Genomic DNA, 21,728 nt, shown 5'->3' on the forward strand with positions numbered 1-21,728 from the left:
TGTGATTTTCTGGATTTTCTTTTCTCATTTTGTCTCTCATAGTTGAAGTGTACCTATGATGAAAATTACAGGCGCCTCTCATCTTTGTAAGTGGGAGAACTTGCACAATTGGTGGCTGACGAAACACGTTTTTGCCCCACTGTATGTATGTATGTATGTAAATGTTATACTAGGAAGGTTCGTCCTTCCAGTGAGATCAGAGCGCATTGTTGCTCTATTATAGAAACAGATCTCAGGATACCACACTCCTATTAAGTCTTGAGCATTATGTAGGTTTAACTTGTAAAAATTCACTGAGTGAGATTTAGCAAGAATCAAGTGATTTTAATTATTGATTTTGTTGAGTTATCGAGTAATCCTCGACAATCCCTTAATCCTTGTAGAGGATAATAAAGATACAGTAGTAATACAGTAAATGATTCAGGGTTTTTCCTGGCTCAGAATGGTATGACATTAGTAGTGGTGTCCTTTATTTTAGGCAAGGTTCGCCACTATTACACCCTGAAATGCTGGTCAGCAGCAAATCCTCACAATTGAGAAGGTGGAACCAGCAAATGTATGAAATGTTTTCTGGATGAACAACTAAGACAAGTGATGGATTATTAAGTGTTACTGATTTTGTTTCTGTTGGTCAACTAATTGATTTCTTAACTAATTGTTTCAGTACTATTGAGATTAACAATACAATTTTCTTCCATTCTCTAACTTCCCTTCTCCCTTCACTCCCACATAGTCACATCAATGAGGACAAGAGGAAGACTGAAGGCCAGAAGCAGATCTTTGATGTTGTTTATGAAGTTGACGGCTGTCCTGTAAGTTTGAGGATTGCTGGTGTTAGAATGTCTGTGGTTGTGTTGACCAACCAAGTGCCTTAAAGGGGTGATATAATGATTATATAGGGTATTTCACACTGTTCCTTAAGGTCTCCTAATAGGGTATGTAACATTGTTTGGGCTGAAAATTAGTGATGCACCGAAATGAAAATTCTTGGCCGAAACCGAAAACCGAAAAAAGAGGAAACCAAGACTGAAAACCGAAACCGAAACACCGAAAGAAATTAAGCCAATTATTAGTACCATTGCATTTATGGCTATGACTGTGTACTAACTTTACTAAAATCAAGGCATTGCAATTGTATAAATTAATATTAAAATTTAATTAAAAAAATATCTAGCAGAAATATGGCTACAATCTGATAGTCACATACAGTATACAGTAGCCTAAGAACAGAATAGCTTACCTATTGTTGTTATTATTTGAGGCACTTTCTTGCAGGATTTCACTGAACATATCAGACAACGAGTGTGCATGCCCCTCATCTGGTGCAGAGAGACGAGTCTTTTTTTTTGCGCGCTCTGATCTCCTCCTGCGCTGGGGGCTGCTCCGTCTCGCACGCGCGGTTCTCCCGCATCCATCGCGGCCTGGATCATTTCTCGTCCGCCTGCTTTATTTCCGCATCCAAGTAATGGTGTTTATAACGCGGATCAAGTACAGTGCGATGAAGTGCAGAGGATCCGAATAGATCTCACTGAAACGTGTGCTGACAGACTCTAAGAGCGTACTTTTTGTTTTCACTCCGTGGTCCGTCTCAACCTCTTTGCTTAGGAGACGCTTTGCAGGTGGAATGGATCGGGTGCTGACACACGTGCAGGTCGCGGTTTCTGTTTGCGTCATCACAACATTTTCGGCCGTATTGTTTCGGTGCTAAAAGTATTTCGGCCGAAAACCGAAAATGCCCTTTTGGGCCATTTTCGGCCAAAAATTTTCGGTGGCCGAATATTCGGTGCATCCCTACTGAAAATGCCCTTGGTGTTATTATATGGGCCTAATGCAACCCTGTGAATAAGCCTTGGATGAAACAAGAGCTTTTCTCCCAAATATGGTATGCTCATGAATATTTAGATGAGCTACGCACTGATTGGTTGGTTGAAGCGCACACACACACACACACAGCCCCTCCCCTCCGTGGCGCTCCGTGCACACCATGTCACATACACTGCACAGAAATTTTAATACATTGTTCGTCTGATATTTCATTACTAAATTCTAGGGGTGTGACGAGACACTCGCTCACGAGACAAGACGAAACACGAGATTGGGGTCACGAGAGCGAGACGCGATTTTAACACTAATTTAAAGAAAACTTCAGTTAAGAAATATGACTGGGAAAAATAGTCTTTACTCAGAGAACCAAGGTTACAAGCTAGGGGTGTGACGAGACGCTTACTCGACGAGACACATCACGATGGGGTTCACGGGTGAACGAGACGAGATTTTTCGTCGAGGTGAAAAGTTGTCCGTGAGGCGATGTGATGTCAGCGTGATGGAGCGTGGAATTACTATTGAAAATCCCCCTGCCACTTTTAAATCATTTGTGTGGCAACATTTTGATTTTCCTGCGCGAAATAATAAACGAGGCGAAAGAGTGACAGACAAGACGACACAATATGTAAACATTGTAAGAAAAAAATGCCGTATACCGCGGCTAACACGAGCACTATGCAAAAACACTTACAGCACCACCACAGCTCTCTACTAACTACTGCACCCGCGAGTCGCGGGTGCAGTAGTTAGTAGTACGGCATTTCTTTCTTACAATGTTTACATATTGTGTTCGTCTTGTCTGTCACTCTTTCACTCTTTTCACCTCAACGAGAAATCTCGTCACGCGAGATCTCGTCACACCCTTACTAAATTCACTTCTGAGACTTTTTTTATGCGAGAAATCAACCATGTAGAGCTCAAATGTGTGCCGTTTTACGAAAATTGATGGCTAATTGCAAATTTGGTCAGACTGTGTCAGACTTCAGGAGCTCCACAATCTGACTGTGAGCTGGCTAATCAGGAGACTCGCAGACAAGAGGCGTTTATTTCCCAGATAGTTTGTTTAAATAACACACACATCGATTATAAGATTAACTGGAACCTGTGGTTTTTCGAAGTTATAATGGTCCACAAAAGATTGCGGGCATAACAAGCAGAGCTCCACGGCTGGCAGCCCGCGGCGCTCCTTACCCAGTGCAAAGTCACTGTTTCTGGGTTAACTACACTACCAACTGCCACTGCCCTGGTGGAGCTCCGGCCAGCTCACCGCGGGGTCTGCGCAACTTAGATTCAGAAGACCAACTGGCCTCAGACCAGTGGTTTGTATGTACATTTTGAGGCGTGACCAAGGTACAGACTAGAGCCAAATAAGGTACAGCCACCAAGTTGATGTCAACTATGAGCTTTTTTGAGATTCACACGTTTTCAGCTGCAGTTTCAAATTGTGAGATTTGCATAGGAAACAGGTGTCAATGGGACTTTGAGGTTCTATGTATGCCTATTTTACCCACCGAACTGTCGTAATTCAACTATGACAAGGTAAACTTGGTTTTGCATTCTATCACCCCTTTAAAATTGGTAGAATTAAGGTAATACAGATCTGAGGTCTGAAAAAAATCACTATTTACAATAAAAATACCATTCAATTTTGTCATGTGACTGATGATGACCTAAGGCATTCCTGTTGTGCATTTTTTTATTTGCATCAGGAGAAATGTAAACGGCAGCAACATGTTCTCTGGGCAGAAAATATGGCTGACATCTTGACATAAAATTTGACATCAAGAAAACGTCTGTTAACTTTGACTAGTTTTATGCGCCAATCACTGATGTAAACACAGAGTCAGCCTCCCCTCGTCTTACCAGAGTTTTTCCTTCTGTCGGCGTGGAATACAGTCCGCAATAGCTTGATCTGGGACTCCGAAAGATGTGGGCAGAGTAACATGAGTCGTATTTCATTAATTTAATTTTCCTGCGACTGGACATGTGGAATAGCATTAGGTCCATGCTAGGTTGGCTAAGCTCTATGCCTCTTTTCATCACAGTTTTTTTTAATCTGTCTCTATTGATTTTTCATTAGTACATTTTTGTGTATCTTTATGTTCTATTGTGTTATATGTGCTATTGGGCTGGCACTAGGCTACTGTTTTCTTTTACTGGCAAAAAGAAAACTAAGAGTATCACTATTTTCCTCATACAGAGTCATCTTCCAATTATGTTTTTCTTTTTTTGTGTTTGCAAAATCAACAAGTGCAAACAAAACTAAAACTACTTAAAAGCAACATATTAAATGTAAACTCCTGCCAAGAAAGCCTCGTAAATGTTTGTAGAGGTAGCACAAAACCAAACAAAGTAAACTAGTGCATGTGTAAACAAGTCCCTTTTGCTTTACAATAGGAAATAGAGCTCGTAATATTGTTGCTCCTTTTTGAGTGTTTTTCCATAATGGCCGCAAAAGAGGACACGATTGATTGTTGTTTTTTGTACAGCAGCTACAGCACAGCTAATGCTAGCGCTGGTAACAGTAGACGAACAAACGTTACTACTTAACTTGCAGGCTGTGTGCGTGGACTCAAGCCAGCATGAGTCTGTATTTTCATACTCTGTGTGTTCACTGAATGGCACCTGTTTAGGTGATGAAAAATATTTGAGTTTCCCGTCCTGCTTGTCACCAACCCGCCGACATATTTTGCAGACCGACTTATCTGCTCCTCGTCAATTTTGTGAAATCCTAACCATTTTCACACAACTGAGGTTTTGTAACCCCCTTTTTTTTTTATCAACAATGTCTTCAGCTTGAGAGGATAACGTGAGTTCATGTCAATTCTTCTCTATAATACCATTAAAATTTCCTTCTTTTTTATATTTGAATATTTAATGCTCAAATGCAGTGTTTGAGGGTCTTCTCCTCCATGTTGGCCTTCTCTTCATCTGAGAAACCCAAAAAACTGAGGATGCAGTCCTGGAACGGAGGCACTTTGAACTCTGTTCGAAACTCCTCTTCCCCTGCATGAATGTACCTTAGCACATGAAGGTGGGAGGAACAAGGTTACTATCAACTACCACGTCATCATTTCTGTATATGGGTTTGTGTTCAAGCAAGTTCAACAGGGTCAGACAGACATTACAAAATGAAACTCAAGGACTTTTGATTACTTTTTCTAGATATACTATATATTTTTATTTTCTAACTATACAGCAATTTTGTTCATTCTTCTTTAGTGGGCTCCATAGCGCCTTAATTTAGACATAATTGCTCCAGTATTTCCAAAATTTGGTAGCCACATTGTCCACATCATTTCAGACATATTTCCAGTTAGCTTCCATTAGCTCGCACAACTGGAAGTTGGCCATTTTTATATTTGATGGGTATTTCTATGTATTTGAACCTGAACCAGAATATTGTGAGGCTTAAGTCAGTCCCTCTAGAACAACGCGATTATGCGATCGCATAATTCAATGCATAATCAGCCAAAGTCCGCATATTCATGCTGGGGACGCATTTTTTTCAAATATGCCGCACTTTCGCCGCATAAATTGCAGATTTCCGGCGCTTGCATGATTTCATGGTCCCCGCGTTTTCATTGCAAAAAAGTCACATATATCTTAGCAGAAAGTTGAAAAAATGTTGCGTTTACTTCACACGAGCAGCCATTTTCCCCTGTTGCCATGGGAACATAATGAAGTGACGTAATTCCGCGACGTGAACATCATCGAAAAGCAGGGTGTTGGAGGTTGAATTTGACATGTACTTTGAGTCTCTTAAGTGGGTATCCAATAAGAAACCTATTAGGCGGCTGCATATATGAAAAAAAAAACACCTAACCCTAAAAAAATTCTAACAAAAGGTTTCTCAGCTGTTTTTTGTAGTATTAGGTGTCCTTAATAACATACTAAAAGTTTACCAAAGTTTGACCACTATAAAAGTGTAATTTTCAAGATGGCGTCCAAGATGGGCAGGAAGCCCTCAAAATATCCTAACTCCTTCATTATTTGACCTAGCCAAGTAATCTTGGTGTCTAACCCCATGTTTTCTGGGTCTATGAATCCATTGGACTTGTCTAAATTGCACTGACATGATGACATACTTATGGAATACATTTTGTGAGATAACTGTAAGGTTTTATCTTTTTTGGGGTGAATCAGAGATGTAAAACGATTCAACCTATGTCATGTAACTCCTATTCAGTATGCGTTTTTGGACACATACCTTTTTTTGCTAAAACACAGACTTGACATTCAATGTAAAAGTTATTCCACCCAAAAGTAACTTAAATTACTTTTACCCCCCACCACCACACCCCTCCTCCGTGTGGTGGGTAAAAAAGTACACTACGGTCAAAAGTTTTAGAACACCCCAGTTTTTCCAGGTTTTAATTGAAATTCATGCAGTTCAATGTCTCATTGTACTCTCAAATGAAAGAATTGAACAAATTTAAGTTAAAAAAGAAATCATGGAATCAATTTATAAACCAAAATGTAGTCTAAATTTTTTACTCATCAAAGTAGCCCCCTTTGGCAGATATAACAGCTGAACACACTTGTGGCATTCTTTCTACAATGGAAATCAAATATTCTTCAGAAAGTTCTTCCCAACTCTGTTGCAGAAGTTCCCATAAATGTGTGGCTCTTGTAGGTTGCTTTGCTTTCACTTTTCTGTCCAGTTCATCCCAAACCAGCTCAATGGGGTTTAAGTTTGGTGACTGTGCTGGCCACTCCATGTTTTTAAGCTTACCATCTTGTTCTTTTTTGCTAAGGTAGTTCTGGCATAGCTTGGACTTATGTTTTGGGTCATTATCTTGCTGTAGGATGAACCCCTGACCATCTAGGCACATACCAGAGGGTACTGCATGGCGCTGCAAAATGCTGTGGTAGCCGTTTGGTTCAGGGTGCCTTTCACTCTGTACAAATCACCGACCCTGGATCCAGCAAAACAGCCCCAGACCATCACGCTTCCTCCTCCATGTTTGACAGTTGATGTTACACACTGAGGAACCATCCTTTCACCTACTTGATGGCGTACAAAAATCCTGCGTGATGAACCGAAGATTTCAAATTTTGATTCATCAGTCCATAACACCTTCTTCCAGTCTTCAGTAGTCCATTGACGATGTTTCTTGGCCCAGTCAAGCCTCTTTTTCTTATTCTGACGTCTTAGCAATGGCTTTCTTGCTGCAACTTGACCTATCAAACCTGCAGCTCGAAGTCTTCTCTTTACAGGTGAAACTGGGACTTGCTTATTACGACCACTATTAAGCTGTGCTTGAAGCTGTTGTCCTGTGAGCCGCCTATCACACAAGCTGTTGACTCTCAGAAACTTGTCTTCTGATTCTGTAGACCTCTTCCTGTCAGAGTTTCCCCAGTTTCTAAGTGCCTTTTGATGGTGAAGAATACTGTACTCACTGACACCTTGACTTTCTTCGCAATTTCTCTGTAGGAAAGACCAACATTCTTAAGTGTTATGATGGTCTTCCATTGTTAATTTTCTTTTTCCCACCATTTTTATAGCAACATACTACTTTCTGCAGTACAATACTGTTCATACAATGCTCACGAGGGTATGGTACCACAGTGTGTTCCAACAATACTTTTATACAAACAGAGGGGGTTGTAAGTAATCCAGACAAGTTGGAACACCTGTGGGAATTGGTAGCACCAACTTTCAAAGCTTGATCAACCTCCAGAACAGCTTTACGTTGTTAACCCATTTCTTGTGCCCTGAAAAAAGGCCTTTTTGTAAAATTCTGAAATGTACATTATTTTTCAGTTTTGAGTAACCTTACTTATTTTTTTAACCTTAAGCAGTTAACTATTTACCGTTGGACCATTTCAAGCTATTCATTGGACTTGAACTGCTCAAATTTCAATAAAAAAACTAAAAAGATTGGGTGTTCTAAAACCTTTGACCGGTAGTTTATATTACAGCACAAATGTCTTATTCTCAGACACATGCTCAGTGTCATTTTATGGAGGTGTCAAAAGAACATTAGAAAGATTTCTAACACATGACAAAGGCCAACAATGTGAGTGTATTAAGAGAGGATGACATTGTTGGATTAGCTTGAGGAAAAAGTACACTCCAACTTTGGACATGAGTCATATTGTTGTAAACCAAGAAATTTGCCACATTTGCTGTAAAAACTTAAGAGATGGCTCTGATGAGGTAGAGGTTCATCAGAAGGGAGCTGATGGACAGAAACCACCAACACTAGGCAAAATGATATGAGAAATATGCAATTACTTAAGGGAAATTTTATAATTACAATTTTATATATATATATATATATAAAATTGTGCTTATTTATCATACAAATATGCTAATTAGAATATTAAATGGCCAAAACATGTATAAGGTACAAGTATTCATGGTGTAGTAGGAATACAAAGGAGTAATGGTCTTTTTAAGGACCTGGCGGCCGCCATTTTGAAAATGGGGCCTTTCTTGAAGTCAAACTTTGGTAAACTTTTAGTATGTTTTTAGGTACATCTGATACTACTGTAAACCACTGAAAAATCTTTTGTTAGAATTTTTTTGGGGTCAAGCCATATTTGCAGCTGACTATATCTTAATATCTGATGTCTACTCAAATTTCTTTAAGTGCTCCTGCTGTCTATATTATTAACGATTTTTGAAAGTCTGTCTCTTTTGTATCTTTTATTTCCCCCTGTTTAGACTATTTTATTTTTACTTTAATATTATATTATTTGTGTATATTTTTGTATCTTATTTGTTTACTTATTGCAATGACTGAATATCTGTAAACTATTTTTGGAAATTAAGTTTAAAAAAGCAGGGTGTTGGGGCAATCACTTTTTCTTCCCTTTTTCATCAAACCGCTTTTGCAAGTTCCTGCATTTTTTGCAAGTTCCTGCAATTTCATCGCATAAAATTGCATAAATATCCTGCATATTCCATGGCATTTTTTAAGAAAACGTGCCGCATAATCAAGGATTTTTGCCCGCAACAATCACAAAGACTCTTTTTCTGGAAGGACTGTTAAGTACTAGTTTTCTTTACCACTGTATTCTACAAACTGAAACGCTTCTGAGAAAAGCCACTAAAAGGGCAAAAGCGGAAGTGACCATCCTTTTTACATGCCGTTTGCGCTGACACAAACACATTACTTGATGCCTGACAAGATGGATTTTAGTTCGATTTCGAGATCTCACGATTCTTGCGTAATCTCGTGATATCACAAGATTCCAGCTGCGTGCAATAGAGATGTCAGTCGTCCTCTATAATACCATTCGAATTATATTTTTTAATTTTTGTTATATTCAAATAATATTCAAATGTTTAATGCTCAAATGCAGCCTGTTAAATATGTACTACACTACTCGGGCTTATGCATTGTCTATGCCACTATGAGCATGTGGTTGTTGTTACACATTCTGTCCACAAGAGGGACTTAGCCTGGCCTTGAAGAGGACCTACGTCATGGCGCATTGCATTTCTTACACGCCACTTTGTTTACATTCATTTTCCACCACGAGCACACACATCAACAGAGAACTCTGTAATGAAACTTTATCTAACAACTGTATTGTAATGTAACCTCTGTTGTAAAGGTTAACGGTGCTCGGTTAGCACAATAACATCATGTGAGAAAGCACAGCAAAAATGATTTGTCATAAACAATAGTGTTAGCCACAATGCTAAAGGCATTGATATCCAAGCCAAACGGTGCGGTCACTAATATTTTAGTGATTTGTAAGCAACCTGTTTCTTGCAGATTGTCACATTACTGAGAATACAGCTATTAGAAGGCAACATATGAAATCAAAGGTAACTCTGACAGCTGTAGGGCAGCTAACCTAAACTTTAGCGGTCTCCATGAATAGCCCAGCAAAGTTACTATAACTCGCGACGCAGTTAGGAAACCAGAACAAGATAACTAATGATAACGTAAACATTTTACCTCGGTGAATGTTCATTTTAAAGTCATGTTAAAACTATTTTCCATCGTTCTTCCAATTTCCAGCTGCAGACCGTCACTCCCCCCTCGGTACTTAACGTTGGCTCCGTGATGTTAAGACCTCACAATGCCTTGTGTTTCTCACTCCCGCTGATTATTCATCCGACATGACATGACAAAAGCATTTTGTTTTCACATGCGGGTAGGCCAAGGCGAGAAGAGGGAGATTAGCTAACGTTAGCCAACATATTAATAAAACGAAATCGCATTCGAATAGTGATTTCAGCATTCAAATAGTATTGATTTTTTTTACTATTCGAATTATATTTGACTTTCTGAATTCGTTCCAACAGCCCTAATGTCCATTGGCACCACTTTCGCGTCGAAGACTATTAGAAGATGTTGCGGGCGGTGATCATCTCAAGGACCTTGCACTTAAAGCGTAACTCTCGCCAAAATGCATCCTAGGGTATTTTTGTGAATGTACGTGAGTCAAACTCAAGTTTAAAAGCATATTTAGGACCGAATCGCCACTTTTAAGATTCACCGTATTCTCGTTTTTGGGTCAAATGGCCTTTTGAATGGGAGTGCTAGGGGCACTCTTATGCTAGTCTCAAAATAGCTATTTTCTAAATACTAAGAAGGCTCGACACAACATGAAACTTTGCTTCAAGTATCACCAGGAGCTCTACACCTTAACGAAAGCATTGACAACATTCTTTGTGTACACAGATTTACTAAAAAGAGTTTTTGAGCAACTCACCGCAGCTGCTGTTGTTTCCGGCCACTACCACCTCGGCAGTCAAAACGAGTCGATATCCGAATGCGAATGAACGGACTCCATATGAGGCTCCTTTTTCAACTACAAGGTCAATATTGTTTTTCAGTAACGACAAAACAACGACTTATCCGTGCATTTATATGGAACTAAGCTTTAGGAGCTTTCCGTCTTTACTCTCCTCCTTGTTAGACGTTGCATTCGGAAATCGATTGTTTTTGACTGATAAAATTAGGGCTGCAACGATTCTTCGAATAACTCGAATAATTCGATTACAAAAAATCCTCGAAGCAAAATTCTTTGCCTCGAAGCTTCGTTAAATCAATGTAATTAAGGTTGTACGGCTCACTGTTTCCGCACGGAGGATTATTACTAGCGCACAAGAGGTTTGCGCTTCTGCGGACACAAGACTGGGGCGCCCATATTACAAATGAAGGAAGACGAAAATAGCGAGGGTCTAAAAGGGAGAAGACAGGCGAGAAAAACGACAGAAAGTTTGGGATCATTTTAAGCTGCAAACATGCTGCTACATCACCTCTGTAACAAACCTCCAGTGTACTCATCCATTCCACGGAGCCAACCCGACACAAGGTAGCTAACGTCTGCTGCTCGCTTCCGCACGCTGTTTAACAACTAGCGTACACGCATGCTATTTTGCTAATAGCGATGTTTTACACAACTAGCCAACAACATGCTACTCTACTAATAGCGATGTTTTTACCAAGCTAAAACGAAAGCTGTCGGTTTGTAGTGTAACTTTTTATTAGTTTGCTTCTAATCTTTGGAAATGTAGCTGCTGCCGGAGACAAACCGGCTCCTCCCCCCGCATGGCTACTTAATATGCACGTGAATGACGTCATCATGCATTCTTTATTCTTTCTCCTCACCATAGATATAGCTATGCTCCTCACTGTGTATTAGGCTTCGAAAATGTGTCCCCCGGAACAGTGTAGTTGAGTAGCGCTGCTGTAAACCCTCTGGTCAGTGAACAACTCTTTTGCATATCCAGTGCAAAGAGCCAGAGGCAAGAAGGGGTAAGTTGTGAAAAATATTAACATTTGGGCCACCAAAAATGTACTATTGTAATGTATTTCTTTTTAAGGGTCTTGGAATTTGGCAATACAATTTTTTGCTTTTTCTAAAAAAGGAAACCAGTCTTTTGTATATATACAAGCGACAGGTTTCCTTTTTTTTAGTAAACAGCAATAATAAATATTTACTATTGCTGTTTACTAAGTATTTCTTACTAAGTATTTCTTATCCGATTACTCGATTAATCGATGGAATAATCGGTAGAATATTCGATTACTAAAATAATCGATAGCTGCAGCCCTAGATAAAATGGCTGCGGCCGGAAACGACAGCTGCGGTGAGTTGCTCAAAAACTTACTTTTTATAAGATAAATTTAGAGGAAGCAACATGCATGCATTATTAATATCATTCACTTTAGCCTGGATTGATATTATATGAACACAATGGTGTCATGTCAGTCAACCAGTGTATTTCTTTTTAATTTCTCTCTCCAAAATCACTTCAGAAGAGTAGTCACAGCGCTTACTTGCTTTGGTTTTTGTAAAGCATTGAAGTTCAACAAAGACTGGTTTACATAAGAAAATTTCCATTTTCATTTGTATTTTCTTTGTAGATGCACTCTCCTACAAAATCACCCCAGTACTTGAGAATGATTTAGTATTTCTAAATAGGGCTATTTATGTCCTCTTGTAAAAATGTGTCTTTTTTTCATATCGCAATATATATCACAGGAAAAAAAAATATTGCAATGTCAGTTTTTTCCAATATCGTGCAGGCCTATTCTCAACACTTCTTTTACTTTTGGTGCTTTGTCTTCTCTGCAGGCCAACTTGCTGTCTTCCCATCGCAGTCTGGTTTACAGAGTAGAAACAATAGCCCTGGGAGATCAGCCTTGTGACCGTGGAGAACATGTCACACTCTTCCTCTTCAATGACTGCCTTGAGGTGAGAATACACACAAGCACCCATAAAAATCTTAGGCAGAACCATGTTCAGACTTAATTTAGCTGTTTTACCATAGGTCAGGGCCGTAGGTAAACCTTCAGATTAGACTTGGACTATCTCTAACTCTTCAAATCAATGAACCCCTTACTTGAATCTTTACTTGCCTTCAACCATCTATTAGGGTTGGGCGATGTCCCCTAAATTGGCAGCGTCATCGGGAGGGGGGTATTTATTTCTACTACTACTAAATTCGTTAACGATCATACGACAACTCTCACTCTCTCTCTCTGCACACACACACACACACACACACACACACACACACACACACACACACACACACAAACACAAATGGTCCGATTCTGGTGGTTGATGAACGCAGATATGTGCCATGAGTCCATGACACTAATGTTTGATTACTCCTCATTGTCATTGTGATATTTTGTGATTACATTCTGAATCTGCCCCGTTCTCTGTCAGGTAAACACAGTAGTTGGTAGGCCGACAATGTTTTCCTCGGATGTAGACGTAGCCTACACTGTAAGTCAGTAGTAGGCTATAGGCTACAGTGGAGTAAGTGGTTTGGGGTCCTTCTGTAAGTAATTTTGTGGTACAATTTGGTTTTGAAGAATTCTACAAGCAGCAATACCACAGGCCAAGCTATCGTTTTCAACAGGCTCTGTATTAGTAACTGAAAAATCTCAATTTAAGGCATTTAAGGTGAGACACGGCAGGCAAAAAAAAAAATTTTTCACTGGTCAATTTTGAGATTTTGGGCTATTTGTCTTCAATAACATGTATTCTTTCAGACTTGTGCTGAAAAAAAATGTAAATACAGCTCCAAAATACACATTTAGGTCGTTATTTTACTACACTTTGTCTGTTGGCGTGTGTAGATTTCGCCTAAATTCATCAAAAGTTGGCGTTCTAAATCATCCCGCTGCTCCGCGATCGCTGTCTGCACCCTGTCATCTCATATACCATTAGAAAGCTCTCTCTCTCTCTCTCTCTCTCTCTCTCTCTCTCTCTCTCTCTCTCTCTCCTTTGCAATGCTGTCGGATCCAAATATGGTCATTTCCGGTTTATCAGCAACCAATCATGAAAGTAAAACGGGCGATTTAACTCAAAATGCGCAATCTAATTGGCTGATGCCAATTTCTGACTACGTGATTCGTTCAGAATCGTCACGTGACGCATTCTGACATTTCCGCGGTAGTTAAAAATGTCGAAAGATAGCTGTGTAAAATTCTCGGAGAAGCCGAAAACCGTTGACATCAGCAAAAAAACACAGGGGATTACCAACTAAGACAGAAGATTATGAAATGCCATCACAAAGTGCGTCGATGCGTAAGTTGCGTCGTCAAAGTGCGTCGTTCAGAAAACAGGAGTTTTCAGACAGTGGAGGTAATGACAGCGCCACACAGCAGTGGCTGATAGTTCATGTAGCGCGTATGAATGAACTGATCGGTGGTTTAATTTGTCCTAATTGCGCAGAGACAGGGCTGAAAATCAACATCGATCCGAAGAATCATGGGTTCTGTAGTAGTTTACTACTAGAGTGCAGTCTCAGGCAAAGTGTTTATACATCGACGCGTCTTCAAGACGTATCCAGGAACAATGTGGCATTTGACGTGAATGTGAGAATGGTGCTGTTAGCGCACGAGTTAGGCTTGGGATACACAGCTCTAAAAAAAAATCAGCAGTGTTGCGATTCCTGGCCTTCATGTTAAAACGTATCAGAGACACCAAAGGACAGTAACAGGTATGGTATATCTCTCTCTCTCTCTCTCTCTCTCTCCAAAGCAGTTTACAGAAATTCATAGCCTACATGTCATATATTAAATATATAGGTGTCACATATATACTATACTTTACACACTATATATACAAAACAATTACATTACACAACACATTTCAGTTTTTGTATAATATAATTACTATATAATACTAAACAAATCTGTAATTGTGGGATCCTAAAGTGGTTGTGAGTCCCTCAGGTTGTCGCAGGCAGATACATATTTAGTTGTCAGTAGAGCTGCTGTCCCTTCTCCTAGGAGAACTACCAGCTTCTTTTCTAGTGTTAACTTTGGGAAATTTTATTTTTTTGGCTATTTTTCCAATGTGTAAATCTCTTAGTGAAGATAATTTTTCACAGTGGAGGAGGAAGTGTATCTCCGTCTGACCCAGTTGGTGGTCACTGAGCCTGTCTGTCTCTCTCTGACCTGTCTGTCTGACCCAGCTGGTGGTCACTGAGCCTGTGTTTAGTCAGGATCCGTCTCTTCTTTGTATCTCTGACAGTGTGCAGATACTATGTCAAATAACAATTTAGTCTACTTTGTTTGCTTTCTCCAATGTTCTAAATGTTGATCTTTTGAATGATTCATAATTAGTTTTGTTCTGTTGAGTTGTTTTGAACCAGTGCTGATGGGAGGTTAGTTAGCTTCACCATCAGCTGACTGAGAGGACTGTTTTCAGGATTTGGCTCTTGGATTTTAGGTGCTTTGAAATGGAATGTGTCTTTTTGACTTACATTTAGATGTGTTCAAAATGTTAAAGCTTGTATCTGTATGTTTAGCAGTAATGGGAAACATCCCATCTCTTGTCTTACATCTTCCCCGTCTCTCTCTCTCTCTCTCTCTCTCTCTCTCTCTGTAACATTTATGGCATTATACATTATGGCCTCCATCCGTTTGTGTTTTATAATATGGATGAACAGTTAGTAATAAACTATACATTTAATTTCAGTTGCTGAAATTGAGAGAGGCTTGGAGTCACTGCAGAGAACCAGGGACCAGATCAGGCAGGCATACACAGATATTGACCCTGATGTGGCTGAGATAGTAAGGGAGGATGAGGATGCCATAATAAATATCAGTGTATCTTTTGATGGCACCTGGCAGAAGAGAGGCTTCACGTCCCACTACGGCATTGGTGTGTGCATCGACATCCTCACTGGGCTGGTAGTGGACTTTGAGTTGCTATCCTCCTACTGCCATGCTTGTACCCTGAGAGAGTGTGCTAGGCGAGGTGGTAAGATTACACAGGAGGAATTTGAAAGCTGGAAGGAGAGTCATGTAGATTCTCAGGGTCAAGTAAGGCCATGGAGCAGGAGGCAGCCAAGAGGATGTGGGCCAGGTCTATCTCACAGCAAGGAGGTGGTTGCGCTCAACCCATACCCTGGACATGCAATTGTTAAGCTTGAGTGCATAAATCACGTTCACAAGCGCATGGGCACAGCGCTTAGGAAACTGAGTGCTGAGCGTAAGTTAGGGGGGAAAAGGTCAGGGTAAGCTCACTGCCAAGAAATGTAAAGCCTTGCAGAATTATTACAGGGGGGCTATTCTAAATAATCAAGGGTCACTGGATCAGATGAAGGCAGAAATATGGGCAGGTCTCCTCCACTCCATGTCTAGTGATGAAAATCCTACGCACACTAGGTGTCTTCTGCCCTCGGTTGAGTGTGTGGCTACTCAGCCTATGCAGCGAGCTAAACATACAGTAAAAGCAGGTGGTTACCGGAATGACTAGACAGTTTTTCTTCTTAGTGCCTTTTAATGAAGACCTCTCTTTTTTCAGATTTTGTAAAACTGTGAACATACAAACAAATTGTATTAAAAATACATTATTTAACAAACCAAGACTCATAGCTGTGAATTTAAATGCTGGAAGTGATCATATAAGAATCACAAATTAAATTTTTTAATAATTCAGGTTGTATCAGTTTGCCACCATGTGGTTGCAGAATATACTGCAGCTGATTACAGTTTCAGTACACAGATTTACAGGCAGTTCAAAATACTGTTCAACATATCTGTAATCCCAACATTATTTACTGCTACTGTAGAAGAAAGTTGTAAATTTGTTTCTCTTTTCACTATTCTGTTAAAGTATAACAGCTCTTTCCTCTTTAGTTAGATTTAGTAGAACATGAACTCAGCAAGCCTTAGTCAAAGCTACACTGGAAAACATAAACTTATCGTTTTACTTTTACAACCTGTATGCAGTGTTGGGGAGTAACGGAATACATGTAACGGCGTTACGTATTCAGAATACAAATTATAAGTAACTGTATTCCGTTACAGTTACAATTTAAATAGTTGGTATTTAGAATACAGTTACATTGTTGAAATCAATGGATTACATGACGATACTTATCTGTTTCACAAGTTTATTCACTCTGACTAAATTAAGGCAACTCTATGCATTTTCCAGAAGCCCCGATATGAAATCGAAAAAAATAGCTATTTGCGTGATCAGTCACAATGGAGTCGGAACCGGCACGACAGAGCCAGGGCAGGAATAAGTTTCTATCTTGGAAATTCAAACAGCATTTCACATTAAAGAACGAACAGGGAGAATGAAATAACTGTGCAGTGCAACCTCTACTTGCCAGCAACTAACCTCCTTTCAGCGTCCAAATTACTCCACCTCCAACCTGAAGAAGCATCTTAAAGTAAGCTATTTTTTTAATTAGCCAAGGGTAGTCGTCTGCTGTAGTTTTACTGGTCACCTTGCTATTTTAACATTGACGTGCGACTTTACATTCTCCTACGTGCTGAGTTACTAGCTCCCGAGCCGTTTAAAGACTGACTAGCCCCGTTTGACATGCTAGCTAACGTTCATGGTAGCAAGACTGCGGTTAGATTTTTGTAGTATGCAGTTCGGGACTACCAATACAATAATCTAACTGCTTGTTCAGGTACACATTCAGCTAGTTGGAATAAAAAGAACACACCATTATAGGCCTGTTTAGTAAGCTGGATGTGATAGCTGCATTCCTACACTTATAAAACGCAATTCAATGTGGAAGTAATCCTGAAGTAATCCAAGTATTCAGAATACGTTACTCAGATTGAGTAACGTAACGGAATACGTTACAAATTACTTTTGTGGGCATGTATTCTGTATTCTGTAACGAAATATGTTTTGAAAGTATCCTTCCCAACACTGCCTGTATGTACAACCTGACGACCTGGATTGTGAGAAAAACAGTGCTAACATTGACTTATACGATATTGTGAAACCACATACTAAACAGAAGCTAACGACATTAGCTTGACTTAGATCAACAAAATTGACCACTAATTAGTTATGGAGGAAATATTTGTTCATAATACAAATTGAAAGTCCAAAGAGAAAACAAAGCGAGAACAAATTAAAAAAAAAAAAATATATATATATATATTTTTTATTTTCCATTTGGCTTTGGCTTTTGAATTTAATATTTGGCTTTTGAATTTCAATTTAACATTGGCTTTTAATTTTCACTTAATATTTGGCTTTTGAATTTCAATTTAACATTGGCTTTTAATTTTCATTTAATATTTGGCTTTTGAATTTCAATTTAACATTGGATTTTAATTTTCATTTAATATTTGGCTTTTGAATTTCAATTTAACATTGGATTTTCATTTGGATTTAATATTTGGCTTTTGGCTTTTGAATTTCCATTTATCATTGCCTTTTCGTTTGGACTTGACACATGTCAATGTAAATGAGGAGGCGTGGCCCAAAGACTGGTGTTAGGGTCTGAAACAAAAGGGGTGCAGAGGCACCTTATGAACAGCAGGGGGAGCAGACCGCTGAGGAGCACCTGTCTGCAGCTTCAGGCTGGCTTGGCCTCTTGTTTCACATGATAGAAAATGATGATGTAGGCTAAACACAAACGACATTTCATGCAACAACAGTGAAGTTTTCATGTAGTTACTATAATTGGGCCCGTGTTAGTGAGGACTAGATTAGGACTGTATTTAAAGCTGATTCTGGTTCCCAACTTCGCCCCAGGTGTGTCTGTTTAACACACATAAAAAAGTCTCAATATTGAATTTAGTGGTGAAATAGCAGATGGAAATTATAAAAAAGCAATCGATTCTATAATCTAGATCGGGAGTTTGCCGTAGTAGCAGCAGCAAACAGCTGGAAACTTTTTACAATTTTCATCTGCTATTCCACCACTAAATTCACTATTGAGACTTTTTTATGTGATAAATTAACTGTGTAGAGTTTGAATATGGGCAGTTTTACAAACGTTGATGGCCAACTCCACATTTTCTCTGATGTTGTCAGAAGCTTCAGTCTGACGGGACAGCCAGCTGGTGGTGGCCGGGATCGCCTCCCTCCTGGCCGGCCAGTGATGCTCACAGACACCGCTGTTAGCTGGAAGTCTGAAAAAGTAGCCTACACGGGCTGTACAAAAGGCCGTCAATCAGGAGTGATTGTTGTGAGTAGGCTACATGTTGGAGAATAGCGCGGACACGCACCTCACACCGCGCGCACCACCTGGAGAAAAAAATGAGAGAAATAAAAAGGAGAGGTCGCAGTTCGGACGATGACTATCCGGTTGAGAGTGTGTGTGTGTGTGTGTGTGTGTGTGTGTGTGTGTGTGTGTGTGTGTGTGTGTGTGTGTGTGTGTGTGTGTGTGTGTGTGTGTGTGTGTGTGTGTGTGTGTGTGTGTGTGTGTGTGTCCTCGAGATCTGACCACACAAACACACGTAAGCAGAGCTACCCACACCCATGTTTCTACTGTTGCTTAATTAAATATAACATCAAAAGAGAGAAGTTGTCTGAGTCGTGTTTTAAACAGACACCTGGGGCGAAGTTGGGAACCAGAATCAGCTTTAAATACAGTCCTAATCTAGTCCTCACTAACACAGGCCCAATTATAGTAACTACATGAAAACTTCACTGTTGTTGCATGAAATGTCATTTGTGTTTAGCCTACATCATCATTTTCTATCATGTGAAAGAAGAGGCCAAGCCAGCCTGAAGCAGCAGACAGATGTTCCTCAGCAGTCAGCTCCCCCTGCTGTTCATAAGGTGCCTCTGCACCCCTTTTGTTTCAGACCCTCCCACCAGTCTTTGGGCCACGCCTCCTCATTTACATTGACATGTGTCAAGTCCAAACGAAAAGGCAATGTTAAATGGAAATTCAAAAGCCAAATATTAAATCCAAATGAAAATCCAATGTTAAATTTAAATTCAAAAGCCAAATATTAAATGAAAATGAAAATCCAATGTTAAATTGAAATTCAAAAGCCAAATATTAAATGAAAATTAAAAGCCAATGTTAAATTGAAATTCAAAAGTTAAATATTAAATTCAAAAGCCAAAGCCAAATGGAAAATTTTAAAAATATAATTATTTTTAATTTGATCTCGCTTTTTCTCTTTGGACTTTCAATTTGAATTATGAATAAATATTTCCTCCATAATTACTTACAGATTATGGCATGTCAAAGCTTCCCAAATATATAAGGGGTCTGAGAGGAATGTAGCATGTCAACTCCTTTGGACATTTTCTCACTGCATTTAACAAACTTTTTGCTTGCTGCCTCCACACATCACCACTGAGCGCCGTCTCGCGCACGCAATATATAATAGAAGAAGAACCCCAAAAAAACACTAAAGGAGATACTGACCCTTAGTGGGAAAATAAAGAAATGCACCAGCGAATTAATACAGTACTATTGAACATAGAGGGACAGAATAAGGTGTAATCCATCCTGGTGTTGGTACAGGAGAGCAGAGCAGAGGAGAATGGAGAAAAGCCAGAGAGCTATAGGCTTCACACAGGAAACTTTTTATCATGGGAGGTGGGTCAGAAGCTCATCCCTGTCTATCACCGGATGTCCAGTGACAGCCTGCTCAAGCGCATGCAGCATGGAGGTACTCAGAATGCCTCAACTCGGTCATATGGGCCCGATATCCAAAAACAGTCTTTGTGGGTAAAAGCAGAGTTGAGGCTGCAGCCAATATGGCGATTTCTATATTTAATGAGGGTGCCTCTGCCATGCTGGCTGTGATGGAGAAATTGTGGCTTCAGAACACAGTCGTAACTGTCAATGCAATGAAGGATGACGACATGGTTAGGATTTCAAAAGCCAATAGTGTCCCCCCTAACCCAGAAGTCACGTGATGTTGCTGTGACGTCTACTGTGGGTGGGATATATTTAGGTTTTGGTTTTAGTGTGTGACGGAATGTTGATGTGTTGTTTTGATGTGTTGTTTTGGATGTTATGATCAGTGATGGATGAAGCAATGATAAGTTTTGGATGTTAAACAGTGTGATACATGGATTTTACTCGGACCTAAAGCATATTTTGTCTTTAATTCATGGCTTTCAATAGAAATTAGTGGAATTTTGCCATTAAAAATGTTTAAAGGCCGTTTTCCCAAAATGAGTTTTTTCTCACACTCCACGTGACGATTTTCCACTTCTGTAGCACCTACATATACACCAAACTTTACAGTTGTATTCCTAACTATATTGTGAAGGTTTGTCCAGAGGGATTTGTTGATATATCATTCTTGGCCTGATTTATGACATTTTATGCTTAAAAATAAGGTGGAAATACATTTTTTAAGGCTATTGGCAGTATTTTCTGGGTAACAAAAGGAGATATTCTTAATACCCTCTGGTAATGTAACTTTTCATTGAATATATCAACAAAATGCAAAAATAATTTTGAACCTTGTTTTTTTTCAATGGTCAGATTCGTTACGTCAAAATATATGCAAATTAGCGGATATTTAATTAGCTATAGCCTGATTAGCATATTTAAACATAAAATTACAGAAAACTTGCAATACATTTTTTTTTCCTATTCATGTGAGTAATCAACTGGTAAAGTTTCATGGTGATATCTATAAGTTAAAATCTTTACCCTATTCACCTGTAGTGTCTCACCTTAACATCAGAAAAGCCTGTGTTGTTGTATCCAGCCATGTAAAATGTAGCAGGAGCTTTCTTTATATAGGCCTAATTGTATTTTTATTTTATTTTAGAAGTTATCTGTTGTATTTATGGCTGATACTGTGGCAGGGCTATCATAGAAAAGGAAATTAAACGAAGAACAGCTAAAGGCTAAAAGGGAAAGTAAAAGACAACGGGCGAAACCGAGTCAATCTCGGTCAGGCTTTCAACAGATGGAGACAATTACAGGATTGTAAATGATTCAAAAACGTCCCCATATTGGCCCTCAGTTATGTAATATGTATATTTCATTCATAAAATAACTTTACAAATCGCGATGTGATTGTACGCCAGTAGTCTAGATTGAATTACGTCCTCTTCCATTTAGTGCCCTCTTCCATTAAACGCCCGGTTTTTAATAATTTCACAGTCCGTGTTGGCCTACTATTATCTTACCCTTTCCCGTCCCCCTGTACTTATGTAAAGCGTACTTGGGTTTCATGAAATGCGCTATATAAGTTAATACTATGTTCCTTGCTACA

At 39.4% G+C, this 21,728-nt stretch overlaps 1 protein-coding gene across 5 annotated transcripts in view; it reads left to right on the forward strand.

Moving 5' to 3' along the window:
• ect2 (epithelial cell transforming 2) overlaps positions 1–21,728 on the forward strand; it is a 190,415-nt gene that overhangs the window by 84,694 nt on the left and 83,993 nt on the right. For all 5 annotated transcript variants that reach the window (XM_039811660.1, XM_039811664.1, XM_039811662.1 and 2 more), the window contains 2 exons: positions 734–812; positions 12,376–12,495. In XM_039811660.1, the coding sequence (XP_039667594.1) occupies positions 734–812; positions 12,376–12,495 (199 nt within the window). The remainder of the gene's footprint in view (positions 1–733; positions 813–12,375; positions 12,496–21,728) is intronic.

This window comes from Perca fluviatilis, chromosome 9, assembly GCF_010015445.1.
Source record: "Perca fluviatilis chromosome 9, GENO_Pfluv_1.0, whole genome shotgun sequence".
Taxonomy (NCBI): Eukaryota; Metazoa; Chordata; class Actinopteri; order Perciformes; family Percidae; genus Perca; species Perca fluviatilis.